This window comes from Electrophorus electricus, chromosome 20, assembly GCF_041902795.1.
Source record: "Electrophorus electricus isolate QZ-2024a chromosome 20, ASM4190279v1, whole genome shotgun sequence".
In the NCBI taxonomy this organism is placed as follows: Eukaryota; Metazoa; Chordata; class Actinopteri; order Gymnotiformes; family Gymnotidae; genus Electrophorus; species Electrophorus electricus.
The window spans coordinates 725,189-739,606 of record NC_137516.1 but is presented as its reverse complement, the minus strand read 5'-3'; the positions used below and the strand labels follow the sequence as shown (position 1 = coordinate 739,606).

Genomic DNA, 14,418 nt, shown 5'->3' with positions numbered 1-14,418 from the left:
TAAATAAAGAAAGCTAAAGCATTTAGAGACACTAACTAAAGCTTTTAGAGACACTAACTAAAGCATTTAGAGATGCTAACTAAAGCTTTTAGGGACACTAACTGAAGTGTTTAGAGCATTTAGAGACACTAACTAAAGTGTTTAGAGATGCTAACTAAAGCATTTAGAAACTAAAGCATTTAGAGACACTAACTAAAGCATTCAGAGAAACCAACTAAAGTGTTCAGAGACACCAACTAAAGCATTTAGAGTAACTAAAGTGTTTAGAGACACTAACTAAAGTGTTTAGAGATGCTAAATAAAGCATTTAGAGATGCTAACTAAAGCATTTAGAGATGTTAACTAAAGCATTTAGAGACACTAACTGAAGTGTTTAGAACGTTTAGAGACACCAACTAAAGCATTTAGAGATGCTAACTAAAGTGTTTAGAGATGCCAACTAAAGCGTTTAGAGACGCTAACTAAAGCATTTAGAGATGCTAACTAAAGCGTTTAGAGACACTAACTAAAGTGTTTAGAGATGCTAACTAAAGCTTTTAGAGATGCTAACTAAAGTGTTTAGAGATGCTAACTTAAGCGTTTAGAAATGCTAACTAAAGCATTTAGAGATGCTAACTAAAGTGTTTAGAGATGCTAACTAAAGCATTCAGAGAAACCAACTAAAGTGTTCAGAGACACCAACTAAAGCATTTAGAGTAACTAAAGTGTTTAGAGACACTAACTAAAGTGTTTAGAGATGCTAAATAAAGCATTTAGAGATGCTAACTAAAGCATTTAGAGATGTTAACTAAAGCATTTAGAGACACTAACTGAAGTGTTTAGAACGTTTAGAGACACCAACTAAAGCATTTAGAGATGCTAACTAAAGTGTTTAGAGATGCCAACTAAAGCGTTTAGAGACGCTAACTAAAGCATTTAGAGATGCTAACTAAAGCGTTTAGAGACACTAACTAAAGTGTTTAGAGATGCTAACTAAAGCTTTTAGAGATGCTAACTAAAGTGTTTAGAGATGCTAACTTAAGCGTTTAGAAATGCTAACTAAAGCATTTAGAGATGCTAACTAAAGTGTTTAGAGATGCTAACTAAAGCATTTAGAGATGCTAACTAAAGCGTTTAGAGACACTAACTAAAGTGTTTAGAGATGCTAACTAAAGCTTTTAGAGATGCTAACTAAAGTGTTTAGAGATGCTAACTTAAGCGTTTAGAAATGCTAACTAAAGCATTTAGAGATGCTAACTAAAGTGTTTAGAGATGCTAACTAAAGTGTTTAGAAATGCTAAATAAAGTGTTTAGAGATGCTAACTAAAGCGTTTAGAGAAACTAATAAAAGCATTTAGAGACACTAACTAGTGTTTAGAGATGCTAACTGAAGCTTTTAGAGATGCTAACTTAAGCGTTTAGAAATGCTAACTAAAGCGTTTAGAGATGCTAACTAAAGTGTTTAGAAATGCTAAATAAAGCGTTCAGAGATGCTAACTAAAGCGTTTAGAGAAACTAATAAAAGCGTTTAGAGACACTAAAGCATTTAGAGAAACTAACTAAAGTGTTTAGAGAAACTAACTAAAGCATTTAGAGATGCTAACTAAAGCGTTTAAAGACAGTAACTAAAGTGTTTAGAGATGCTAACTAAAGCATTTAGAGATGCTAAATAGTGTTTAGAGATGCTAACTAAAGCGTTTAGAGACAGTCACTAAAGCGTTTAGAGAAACTAACTAAAGCGTTTAGAGATGCTAACTAAAGTGTTTAGAGATGCTAACTAAAGCATTTAGAGAAACTAACTAAAGTGTTTAGAGACACTAAAGCTTTTAGGGACACTAACTGAAGCGTTTAGAGAAACTAACTAAAGCATTTAGAGATGCTAACTAAAGCGTTTAGAGAAACTAACTAAAGCGTTTAGAGAAACTAACTAAAGCATTTAGAGATGCTAACTAAAGCTTTTAGAGAAACTAACTAAAGCGTTTAGAGAAACTAACTAAAGCGTTTAGAGATGCTAACTAAAGCTTTTAGAGATGCTAACTAAAGTGTTTAGAGATGCTAACTAAAGCATTTAGAGATGCTAACTAAAGCGTTTAGAGACACTAACTAAAGTGTTTAGAGATGCTAACTAAAGCTTTTAGAGATGCTAACTAAAGTGTTTAGAGATGCTAACTTAAGCGTTTAGAAATGCTAACTTAAGCATTTAGAAATGCTAACTAAAGCATTTAGAGATGCTAACTAAAGTGTTTAGAGATGCTAACTAAAGTGTATAGAAATGCTAAATAAAGCGTTTAGAGATGCTAACTAAAGCATTTAGAGACACCAACTAAAGCGTTTAGAGAAACTAACTAAAGTGTTTAGAGATGCTAACTTAAGCATTTAGAAATGCTAACTAAAGCATTTAGAGATGCTAACTAAAGTGTTTAGAGACGTTAACTAAAGCGTTTAGAGAAACAAACTAAAGCGTTTAGAGATGCTAACTAAAGCTTTTAGAGATGCTAACTAAAGTGTTTAGAGATGCTAACTTAAGCATTTAGAAATGCTAACTAAAGCATTTAGAGATGCTAACTAAAGCATTTAGAGACACCAACTAAAGCGTTTAGAGAAACTAACTAAAGCATTTAGAGACACCAACTAAAGCATTTAGAGACACTAACTAAAGCATTTAGAGAAACTAACTGAAGTGTTTAGAGATGCTAACTAAAGCTTTTAGGGACACTAACTGAAGCTTTAAGCTTTAAAAGCTTGTAGTCCATATTTTCAGCTGCTTTAATGATATATCATATGTGTAATTCCAAGCATCTGTTTTGCTTTGCTTTCCTTTATAAAGGATAATGTCTTCTGGCTCTTTGGTAATCGTGTCTGCATCTCATGAGGATGAGGGCTATTTTGAGTGCACAGTGACCAATGAGGTGGGAGAGGAACGTAGGGTGATCGAAGTCATTCTTCAAGGTACAAACACCTCGAGACCAAAACGAAGCCAGGAATGATTGCGAGATTGATGTAGGAACAGGAAACCACTTCCTAAAGCTGAAAGAATAAAAAAATGCATTCAAATATAGCCCAGTGTACATGTACTGAAATACAGCACACTGCAAATGTTCTCAAATACAGCACACTGCAAATGTATTTAAATACAGTGCACTGCAAATGTTCTCAAATACAGCACACTTCAAATGTATTCAAATACAGCACACCGCAAATGTATTCAAATACAGCACACTGCAAATGTATTCAAAGACAGCACACTGCAAATGTATTTAAATACAGTGCACTGCAAATGTTCTCAAATACAGCGCACTGCAAATTTATTCAAATACAGCACACCACAAATGTACTCAAATACAGCACACTGCAAATGTATTCAAATACAGCACACTGCAAATGTATTTAAATACAGCACAGGGTAAAGTTATGGAACACTGAGTCAATCTCTACTACATTTAGGAGCATTTAGTGGAAACCCCAAACAGACAGGAATGTGAGTACCTGTCTGACATTTGTGTGTTATAGCTGGCCTTCATCCTCCAATTCTGTGTGAATGTTGTTAAGATTTTGAGAATTTTTTTAGTCATTCTGCATGGGTGATTCATGAAAGAAACATTTGTCTTTGATGCTTTGTGTTTTGTTTTTGAGATTCTATTTCACTGGTGTTTACATTAATGTTTACAGTTCTATTTCATTAGTGTTTAATGTTTACATTATATTTCCATAGTGTTTACAGTCATATTTACAGTTTATTGCACAAGTCTTTACATTAATGTTTACAGTTATATTTCACTAGTGTTTACATTAATGATTTCATCCTTATACAGTTCCTCCGTCTATTGAAGATGATGTCACCACTGTTACGGCCAAGAAGATGACTCCTGTGGTGTTGCCGTGTCATGCCACAGGACGTCCAGAGCCCACCGTCAGCTGGACCAGGAGTGGCGCACAGTTGGGTGCCCGTGGGGGCAGTTATAGGATCCTGCCCACAGGTACAGTGTACTGGCCATGACCTCCTCTAGTGACCTCCTAACATTTCAGTGGGTGCTGTTTCAGGTTGGTGTTGCTGTTTCTATTTTAGGTGTGCTGGAGATTCCGGCTGCGAGTCCTGGCCATGCTGGGAGATATACCTGCACCGCACGCAACCCGGTCGGGGTGGCTTACAAACACATCACCCTCTCTGTGCATGGTAAGCTACCACAGCCACTTGTCTGGTGTACACCTTTACACCTTTAGATTTTCTCACAGGAGATTACACATGATTTTGTGTGTGTGTGTGTGCGTGCGTGTGTGTGTGTGCGTGCGTACGTGTCTGTGCACATGTGTGTGTGCATGTGCGTGTGTGTGGGCGTGCGTGCGTACGTGCGTGTGTGCATGTGCGTGTGTGTACGTGTGCGTGTGTGTGGGCGTGCGTGCGTACGTGCGTGTGTGCGTTTGTGTGTGTGTGTGTGTGTGTGTGTGTGTGTGCGTGCCTGTGTGCGTGTGTGTGCACGTGTGTGTGTACGTGTGTGTGTGTGTGTGTGTGGGGCGCGTGCGTATGCATGTGTATGTGCGTGTGTGTGCACGTGTGTGTGTGTGTGTGTGTGTGTGTGTGTGTGGCGCGTGCGCGCGTGTGTGTGTGTGTGTGTGCGTGTGTGTGCACGTGTGTGTGTGCGTGTGCGTGTGTGTGCACGTGTGTGTGTGCGTGTGCGTGTGTGTGCACGTGTGTGTGTGTGTGTGTGTGTGTATGTACGTGTGTGTGTGTGTGTGTGTGTGTGTGTGTGGCGCGTGCGTATGCATGTGTATGTGCGTGTGTGTGTGTGTGCGTGTGTGTGCACGTGTGTGTCTGTGTGTGTTCCCTAGAGCCTCCTGAGATCAGTCCCATGGCTAAAGAGGTGCAGGTGGTGCTCCACCAAGGGGCACTATTGCCTTGCAATGCCCATGGCTTCCCCAAGCCCACAGTCACCTGGCAACGAGAGGGTGTTCCTATAGCAACAGGTCTGAACAGATGCTAAAGACATTCACTTTGTAACGGGTACTCAAATCACAGTCCTTGAGATCCAAGCCCGACATGCTCTCTTCCCCCAGGAGTCAGGTGGGAAACACAAAGTGGCCAAACAGATGCATTAACTGTTCTGTGAGCTGAACTACAAAATCCAAGGCCAGACTTGAATTTAAGGGCCAGATTTGAGCACCACTGCTCTATAACCACACTGTGAAAGTAAATGAGATTGATGAGGTCAAGCATAACAGGCAATGTCTTCATGTTTGACCCATCAGTGCTGTGAACTGATATTCCACAAGAATGAACTCATTTCCAGGTCACAGGCTGGCGGTGCTGACCAATGGGGCTCTGAGGTTCTCGCGGGTCACGTTGGGCGATGCTGGTACATACCAGTGTCTGGCACAGAATGCAGCGGGTACAGCCATTGGCAGGATGAGCCTCATCCTTCAAGGTGTCTTAATTTAATGCAGATGCCTCCTCTTTAACAGAACAGGACAGTTGCAGCTTGGATGCCGATACAAAGTGGTATTCCTAACGTGAAAGAGCACAGCCAGAACGGATGCCATGTAGTGTAAGGTTAGATCGTGCAGGGTTATAGTGTAGGATGAGGCTTTATAAAGACTTGCATTAACTGTGTGTCATGGTGTGACAGTGCCACCGGTCCTGTCCGTGCCCAGGCTGGAGTATACGGCTGTGCTGGGCCAGCCGCTCAGCCTGGTCTGCTCCGCTGACGGCCAGCCCAAGCCTGAGATACAGTGGCACCGGGAGCGCCGCCCCCTGGTTGCAGGCACACACCTTCATCTGTTCTTCAACGGGACCCTACATGTGCCCTCCACACAGCGCAGCGATACCGGCACCTACACCTGCTCTGCCCAGAACGTTGCAGGTGGAGCCAGCCATGACATCAGAGTGCTCATACATGGTGAGCTGCTTTCCCATGCTGCATTTTGCTTAAGACTTGTGAACTCTTATAGAAACACATTCATACCCATCATACCCATGTTATGTATATCTGAGCCACTAGGTGACACTTTGCTATGCTGTTTTGCTGTGTGGTAATGACTGATGTGGTCCTTTTTCTTTAGTCCCGCCCATGATTCCCATTGGTCAGTCCGAGCTGTCAGTCTTGCAGGGTTTTCAGGCACTGCTGCCCTGCACTGCTCAGGGTGTACCTGATCCCAGGGTTCACTGGGAGAAAGATGGCACAGCAGTGCCCAGCCTACCGGGCAAGTTCACCGTGCTGCGTTCGGGAGAGCTGATCATCGAGAGGGCGGAGGTCAGTTTGTGCATGCAGTCTGTTTGTGTTTCTTTTCTGACCAAGCAGCTTCGTGGCCCTGAGCTGGTTCCCTGTGTCTTCCAGCCTGGTGATGCAGGCCTCTTCACCTGCGTGGCCGTCAATTCTGCAGGCACAGCTCGCCACAGCATCCAGCTGTCCATCAACACAAGGCCCACCTTCAAAGAGCTGCCGGGTGATGTGACCCTCAGTGTGGGTGAGACTCTCAGCCTGGCATGCCACGCCCAAGGAGCCCCTCCCCCCACTGTCACCTGGACAGCCAACGGCTATGCCCACACAGGTAGAGCCCCGCCAACAGCCACGCATACACAGATAGAGTCTAGACAACAGCCATGCCTAGACAGGTAGAATACAGACAACAGTCATGCCTACACAGGTAGTATACAGCTAAAGGCTACGCCTACACAGGTACAGTCTAACCAACAGCCACGCCCACACAGGTAGAGTCCAGCCAATGGCCATGCCTACACATGTATGGTCCAGCCAACAGTCACGCCTACACAAGTAGAGTCCAAGGTTAGGGTTAGGGTCAGGATTAGGAATAGGGTTTAGGTTGGTATAGATGTTAACATTTACTCCATAACACTGCAGTGAAATCAAGAACATCATGTATTTGTATGTGTTTTTAATGCTAAGCTAGTGCTGATGCTTTAGAGACTTTACTGTACTCAGAATCTGCCATAAAATGAAGCAGGTACAGCAGTAACTGTGATGTTGGAGAATGGGCGCCCTCTTGTGCTTCACAGGTGCAACAGTGGATGAGTCCGGGAGAAGTTTGCTGGTGATTGAGAAAGTAACAGTGAGTGATGGTGGCACATACGTTTGCACAGCAGGGAACCGCGTGGGTGCTGCTCGTGTTCTGTCGTTTGTCCGGATCACAGGTGAGAGCCTTACCTGCCCTGTCTTCCATAAGCTTCTCTTCAAAGGTTCACATTTGCATAGATGGATCAATAATATTTCCAACATTGTTTTGCCATCCCCCTCGCTCTCTCTCTCTCTTTCTCTTACTGTCTCTCTCACTGTATCTCTCTCACACGCTCTCTTTTTCTCTCACTCTCTTTACCTCTTCCACTATCTCTCTCTCACTTTCTCTCTCTCTCTCTCTCTCTCTCTCTCTCTCTCTCTCTCTCTCTCTCTCTCTGTACAGAGCCTCCTGTACTGGTAGAGCAGGCCCATGTGTCTCAGACGGTCTCCCAGGGTTCTCTGGCTGTGCTGGACTGTGCCGTACATGGGAACCCAGCCCCTGTGCTGCGTTGGCACAAAGATGGCCAAGCTCTGGGCTCTGACAGGCTCCACCTCCTCCGCAACGGCTCTCTGGCTCTCTACGGTGTCACGGTAACTACCTTAGTAATTACCCTCGTACTTACCCCACCGTTCCAGGGCAATGAGGGAGTCCTGTTCAGAGCCTTACAGAATAACCGGCAGGTCTTGGACATCAGACTCTTTGCATCTGCAGTGACAGACGGATACAATGAGTGTACTCCACACACTGCTGTTTTTAATGCAGAAAATTAACACACACCTAAATTACATGTGCACTGTGGTGTTGAAGTGTTTGCACAAAGATAAAGTATGATATTGACTATAAAATAATTGTACACATTCATATCCTATTGTGTGTGTGTGCATGTATCTGTCTGTGCGTGTTTGTTTGCGTGTGTGTGTGTGCGCACGTATATGTGTGTGCGCTTGTATGTGTGTGTGTGTGTGTGTGTGTGTGTGTGTGTGTGTCAGAGTGGAGACTCAGGAGAGTATCAGTGTGTGGCTGAAAACGAGGCTGGCTCTGCAGAAAGAACCATCTCACTGAAGGTTCAGGGTAAGAGGATCCTATGAGAATCAGCATCCTACAAAGTTCACATTGCGAGTGGTTGTATACTCCGTATCATTTTAGATGGACGTTTCTTCACTATACAGACAGTATGGTACTGTTGTTGCTGAAGAGCCAGCTGACCTCTGTTATGCACACACACACAGTTCCAGGAGGCTATTCGGCCTGGGGGGAGTGGGGACCATGTAGCGTCACGTGTGGACAGGGGGTCCAGGCGCGGTTCAGACTGTGCAACAATCCAGCACCAGCTCATGGAGGCCCACAGTGCCAGGGTCCGAATGTGGAGTCCAGGAAATGCCAGGCGTCGTTATGTTCAGGTTAGTTTTACTTCATTGATTATTATTGTTCAATGATAGATGGCTAGAATTCAGAGAGCTGTCCCAGACTGAAATCTCTGTCTCCCTCTCCACTTCCCCCTCTCTCTGTCTCACTCTCTTTCTTTCTCTCTTTCTATCGCTCTCTGTCTCTTGCTCTTTGTCTCTATCTATCTCTGTCTCACTCTCCCCCCTCTCCCCGCCCTCTCTCTCTCTGTGTGTCTCACTCTCTCTCATGTAGGGGAGAGCCCCCGTCGGGCTCGGGGAAGCCTGATTGGGATGGTAAATGAGAGGGAGTTTGGTGTGGCGTTCCTCGAGGCCAACATCACTGAGAACCCAGAGCAGAACACCAGCACCCTCAGATCCCATGTGACTGACATCCCCCCGAGTGTGGGTGAGTGAGAGACAGTGAGGTCTGTGAGTAACAGTAGTGAGGTATGTAACAGTAGTGAGGTTTGTAACAGTGGTGAGGTATGTAGCAGTAATGAGGTATGTAACAGTAGTGAGATATGTAAATGTACTGAGGTATGTAACAGTAATGAGGTAACAGTAATGTAACAGTAATGAGATTTGTAACAGTAGTGAGGTATGTAACAGTAGTGAGGTTTGTAACAGTGGTGAGGTATGTAGCAGTAATGAGGTATGTAACAGTAATGAGATTTGTAACAGTAGTGAGGTGTGTAACAGTAATGAGGTAAACACTAGTAACGTTTGTAACAAGCTCCTTCTTCATGTTTCAGGGCCTCTGTTGCGAATACTGGTGTCTGTATTTGCTCCCATCTACTGGACCACAGTCTACCAGAAAGCTCAAACACAAAATGGCTTCTCTGTCAGCCAAGGACATTTCAGACAGGAATCCCAGCTGGAGTTTGAGACAGGTCAGAGCTGGGCAATCTGGACCACAACACACCACAGAGCTTAAATGCACTACATTTATTAACACAAACCAAATCGCCTGTGCTCCCTGTGTGCTGTGTGTGTGTGTGTGTGTGTTGTAGGAGAGGTCCTCAAGATGACCCATGTGGCCAGAGGTCTGGACGCAGACGGCATCCTGCTGGTGGACATGGTCATTAACGGTTTTATTCCACGAGTACTCTCATCACCTCAGCTTAACCTACAGGTCTGAGTTTTCTTTCCAACTATTACATTAAATATACGAATGATTGCATGCATATAATGATTATATATAATTCATTGAACCTGTAACACCATTCATTAACCTGAGTTTCGTAACAATATTAATTAAACCTCTAACTACATTCATTAAACCTCTAACCACATTCATTAAACCTATAACAGCATTCATTAAACCTGTAACAACATTCATTAAAACTGTAACCACATTCATTAACCTGTAACCACATTCATTAAAAGTCACATTCCCAGTGCAATGGCAGTAGCACTCTAAAGTGTGTTGTGTTGTGGCTGTTCCTGTAGGACTTTGATGAGTCCTACATTCAGACCGGTTCTGGGCAGCTCTATGCCTGGTCCTCCCAGCGTCACCTGCAGAGCGGCTCTGGCTCCCCTGTGGCGCTGCGCTGTAAGCACTCGCTGGTGTTCCAGGGCTCTCCCGTACGCCAGGGTCCCCTGCTGCAGCTCCTCAGACTCACTGCCATCAGTGCCACCTACAGGGTGTACAGCCTCAGTCTGGACTTCCACATGACTGCTTCCCTCATTCTTCCAGGTCAGATCAGAAAAGCCCTTTAGGCTGTGCCCTGTTTTTAGCGTAGTAATGCTGGACTTTTATTTTGTAAGGTGTTAACACTCCCGTGTTATGTGTGTGTATTCGTGCAGAGGGGGATGGAGAAACTTGTCCAAAAGGATTTGTCTTGGATGAAGACTCTTATTGTTCTGGTAGGCTGTCTCTCACAGCACGGAAACCACATCCTGCAAAAAACATTTGCTACCACGTCAGTTAAAAAAACCAAAAGAACACAGAACACATTGTATTACAACTTTAAGAATATACAGCAGCCAGAGTGTAATCAGCAGCATGTGTAAAAAGTTGTTAGCAGACGAAGCGTATTTTTAATAGTTGTTAGTAGATGAAGTGTATGTGCTGTGGAGCTGCTAGGCTCTGTAAAACCAGGTTGGGGGGGGACTTTTCTGCTTGCTCTGCTGTTTTCCGCATGCCAGACGATGACGAGTGTGCTGCGGACATGCCCTGCTCCCACACCTGTACCAACATTCTGGGTGGCTTCTCCTGTACCTGTTCCTCAGGCTACAGCATCTCCACCCAGACCAACTCCTGCCAAGGTAACACCACCTTTGCTCCCAGCACACATGTGACAGGAAGTGACAGGAAGAGACAGGAAGGCACTGGAAACCAGTGGGACTGCTTTTCTAGTTTTTTGCAGCTTTCTGTAGACCATATAGATATAATACTCCAAATTAGATCTAGATCTGAGAATTGAAAGAGAACGTTGATCTAATTCCTTCATGTATGCTCAGGTTGTTTTAGTACAGTATACGTGGTCTTGTGCACACCTTAAAAAAAATAATGTTATGGTCCAGAGACTCAGAAACTGTTATAATCTAGACAGCTAGACACCATTATGGTCTCGATACCTAGAGACTGATATGATTTAGAAACCTAGAGACGAGTATGGTCTAGACACCTAGAGACCAGTATGATCTAGCTGTCTAAAGACCAGTATTGTCTAGAAATCTAGAGACCAGTATTTTGGCATTAGCATGTTCAGTAATTTGGCCATTAAATGCTTTACATGGTAAGCGAACACTTTCAGAGATTCATAAAATCAACATTTTTAAAATTCAGTAAAGCAAGTGTCCTAATTTTGAGACCGTGTGCATTGTCCCACAGACATAGACGAGTGTGCACAGGGGTCTCACATGTGCCACCACAACCAGAAGTGTGTGAACACGGTGGGCCATTACCGCTGTGAGGCACTGTGTGGGCCTGGATTCAAACCTAACGCCGCCGGGAGCAACTGTGAAGGCACGTCACACTTTTGCTCCGCAGCTTCCTGACCAGAGGCACTGATCGGGAGGAGGAATGTCACAGAACCAGAGTGAAACATGCCTCTTTGTCTGTTTCTTGTGCTAATGTCAGATGTGGATGAGTGTCGTGAGTCGTCCGTGTCTCCGTGCCAACAGCAGTGCTTCAACACGCTGGGCTCCTTTCACTGTGGTTGCCTGCCTGGGTATCAGATGGCAGGACATCGCTGCCTGGGTTAGTGTTTCTGCGGGACAAACACTCAGCAGTAATCCACAGCTTATTACTGTAGATCATACCAAACCAGTCTGATTTGTGTGCTCAAATGAGCGTTTCATTTTCCACCTTAGGATCATAAGAATGTGTTTGATTTTAAGTATTTTACTAACTTTCATTATATGTGTGTGCGTGTGTATTCATGTTTGTGTGTGTGCGTGTGTGTGTGATCAGACATAAACGAGTGTTTGAGGGATGTGTGTCCAGTTCACCAGCAGTGCCAGAACACAGAGGGAGGGTACCAGTGCTTTGACAGCTGCCCAGTGGGCATGACTCAAGCTGAGGGCGGTGTGTGCACAGGTAAGACTTCCTCTCGCTCTCATTCACTCAGTCCTTTTAGATTTAACCCTCCTGCAGGTCAAATAAGCTGTCTGGCATTAAATCTGATCTGTCATCCTGTCACAGATATAGACGAATGTCAGGATGGAAGTCATTTGTGTCGGTACAGTCAGATCTGTCGGAACACCATTGGTGGGTACGGGTGTGTGTGTCCCAGAGGCTATCACTCCCAGGGTGTGGGTAGACCCTGCATAGGTGAGTTTCATTTACACATCCCAACGTGCTCAGCAATGATGATTTTCAGTTATCTGAGGATGAGGTTCTAATCCCAGTTGCGCTGTGTGGTGTCAGACATTGATGAGTGTGCCCAGACACGCAGCCCTTGTGCCCATCAGTGCCGTAACGTGCCAGGCAGTTTCCGCTGCGTGTGCCCGCTGGGCGCCATACTGCTGGGTGATGGGCGCTCCTGTGCGGGGCTGGAGAGAGGGCGTATCTTCAGCAACGGCACCGGCGTCCGGGCCAGACTACGTCCCCAGTTGGTGTCTGCAGTGGGCCAACCCTTCCTGACCCAACTCCAGCGGCAGCACCAGGGAGCTTCCCGGAGCCCCAGACATGGCTGTCCGATTGGGTACACCAGCAAGGATGGCACCTGTGTGGGTGAGTAGTGCCAACAACAACACTAATTTTGAGCTCTAATCTGTTGAAGTGTAAAAAGGCAAAACCAAATGAAGGACTACTCATAACCTGTAAGTTATGAGTAGACCAGGCTAGACAAGACTTAAAAACACCTGTAGATCACTAATATTCATCACTAATATTCCTGGCCAGACTGTTCCAGAGTATATGAGATAAACTCCACCAAATGAGATGTAAACGATTTTAGGGATTAGCAGTTAGCCTCAGCTGAGCAATTTAAAATGATACAAATACAGGATATAAAAATGCTGGGTAGACCTGGGTAACTGGGGTATCTGGGTGGGAAAAAGAGGGGATCTGAATGGTTAGAATAGGGTATCTTGGTGGGTGGACTAGGTTATCTGGGTGCGTTGGTTTGGGGCAGCTGGATGGGTAGACTAGGGTATCTGAGTGAGTAGACTACGATATCTGAGTGAGTGAACTAGGGTATCTGAGTGGTTAGACTAGTGTATCTTGGTGGGTGGACTATGGTATCAGGGTTGTAAATATTCCTCACTGGGCTCTTCCACTCCCTGCACAGACGTCAATGAGTGTGTGCTCAGAAAGCCATGCCAGCATGCGTGCAGAAACACACCAGGGGGTTTCCAGTGTTTGTGCCCATCAGGATACCAGCTTTCATCTAATGGCCGGACCTGCAAAGGTGAGATCCCCTGGACCAAACCATGCAGTTATGTGTTTCTGGATAATTACTGTCTGCCTTGGCTGTGTATAGTCTGACAATAGAGTCAAAATATGAGACTCATACAGTTGTAGTTTAATCTTTGTATGCTCAGTGTCATAGCAACAAACAGCATTGCTTCACACTGCACAGATTTTTGTAAATATTATAAGTGGAATTTTTGATAATTAAAAATAAGCACAAGCATAAAGGTTAGGGTGAATTTTTATAAATAATGAAAGTTGTTTTTCAGTTTGAACAAACCGTAACCTATCAGGTCACAATGTAAATTCATGTTACAGTTTGACCTAACACTAACCTATCAAGTTAAAAATGTCTCTTTCAGATATTGATGAGTGCACTGAACAGGGCATACAATGTGGATCAAACCAAATGTGCTTTAATACGAGGGGGGGATATCAGTGTTTGGACACGCCTTGCCCCATCAGCTACCTGAGAGGAGGCAGTCCAGGGTAAGATACATCTCCTAAAGCCACAGATCTTAGCATGGGTGCAGGGGAGCACGTGATAGATGTGTAACTGACAGCAACTTCACAAGTGATGGGAAAGCTATGGACAAAACAATTTGCTGGCCAGCCTATACAAGTAAGTCTTTCATTTGTGACTGAAAGCCATGATATTCTCCAGAATATTCTGATATTCTTCAGAACACAATTCCAGAGTTAGAAATTCTAATTATAAGAGCATCTGCCACCTGATGTGTAAGTGATCCCAGGGTTCTCAGTGTGGTCAGGATGGGCTCTCACGCTTCAGGAACTAAGCAGGATGGAGCCAGTAGTGGCTTTAAACATTAAACGCACTTACTAGTCCGTGTGGAACCTGTCAGGATGCTGGTGCTGACTGAATCAGATCAGGAAAATATTAGGTATCTGGGCTAAAGATGCAACGGGGAGTCAGCCAGTAACACGCCGTAGTAGGTTAATCTCAAGATTAGGTCTAATCTAGAGGTTAGCAAAGAATGTACACATTTCTTGGCCTATGTAGGATATGTCTCAATCTGAATAGGGTTCTGGATTATAATATGCATATCAGAGCTGTTAATTATTTAGGACTCAAATCACACACCAGAACCAGGGGTGTAGCTTTAGGATAAAGGATTTAGGGTAAAAGTGTTGATTCTGTAAAATGATTAAAATACCTTGTATTTG

The 14,418-nt window shown here is 44.3% G+C and overlaps 1 protein-coding gene across 2 annotated transcripts in view; it reads left to right on the top strand.

Annotated features, from left to right (window-relative positions):
- hmcn2 (hemicentin 2) overlaps positions 1-14,418 on the top strand; it is a 59,101-nt gene that overhangs the window by 42,549 nt on the left and 2,134 nt on the right. For both annotated transcript variants that reach the window (XM_081703099.1, XM_035536166.2), the window contains 25 exons: positions 2,807-2,928; positions 3,792-3,956; positions 4,046-4,153; positions 4,807-4,941; positions 5,265-5,399; positions 5,601-5,870; positions 6,034-6,224; positions 6,309-6,522; positions 6,989-7,123; positions 7,390-7,577; positions 7,977-8,058; positions 8,217-8,387; positions 8,626-8,778; positions 9,125-9,262; positions 9,383-9,504; positions 9,822-10,068; positions 10,179-10,238; positions 10,521-10,640; positions 11,209-11,343; positions 11,458-11,577; positions 11,791-11,916; positions 12,022-12,150; positions 12,247-12,552; positions 13,112-13,231; positions 13,596-13,722. In XM_081703099.1, the coding sequence (XP_081559225.1) occupies positions 2,807-2,928; positions 3,792-3,956; positions 4,046-4,153; positions 4,807-4,941; positions 5,265-5,399; positions 5,601-5,870; positions 6,034-6,224; positions 6,309-6,522; positions 6,989-7,123; positions 7,390-7,577; positions 7,977-8,058; positions 8,217-8,387; positions 8,626-8,778; positions 9,125-9,262; positions 9,383-9,504; positions 9,822-10,068; positions 10,179-10,238; positions 10,521-10,640; positions 11,209-11,343; positions 11,458-11,577; positions 11,791-11,916; positions 12,022-12,150; positions 12,247-12,552; positions 13,112-13,231; positions 13,596-13,722 (3,819 nt within the window). The remainder of the gene's footprint in view (positions 1-2,806; positions 2,929-3,791; positions 3,957-4,045; positions 4,154-4,806; positions 4,942-5,264; positions 5,400-5,600; positions 5,871-6,033; positions 6,225-6,308; positions 6,523-6,988; positions 7,124-7,389; positions 7,578-7,976; positions 8,059-8,216; positions 8,388-8,625; positions 8,779-9,124; positions 9,263-9,382; positions 9,505-9,821; positions 10,069-10,178; positions 10,239-10,520; positions 10,641-11,208; positions 11,344-11,457; positions 11,578-11,790; positions 11,917-12,021; positions 12,151-12,246; positions 12,553-13,111; positions 13,232-13,595; positions 13,723-14,418) is intronic.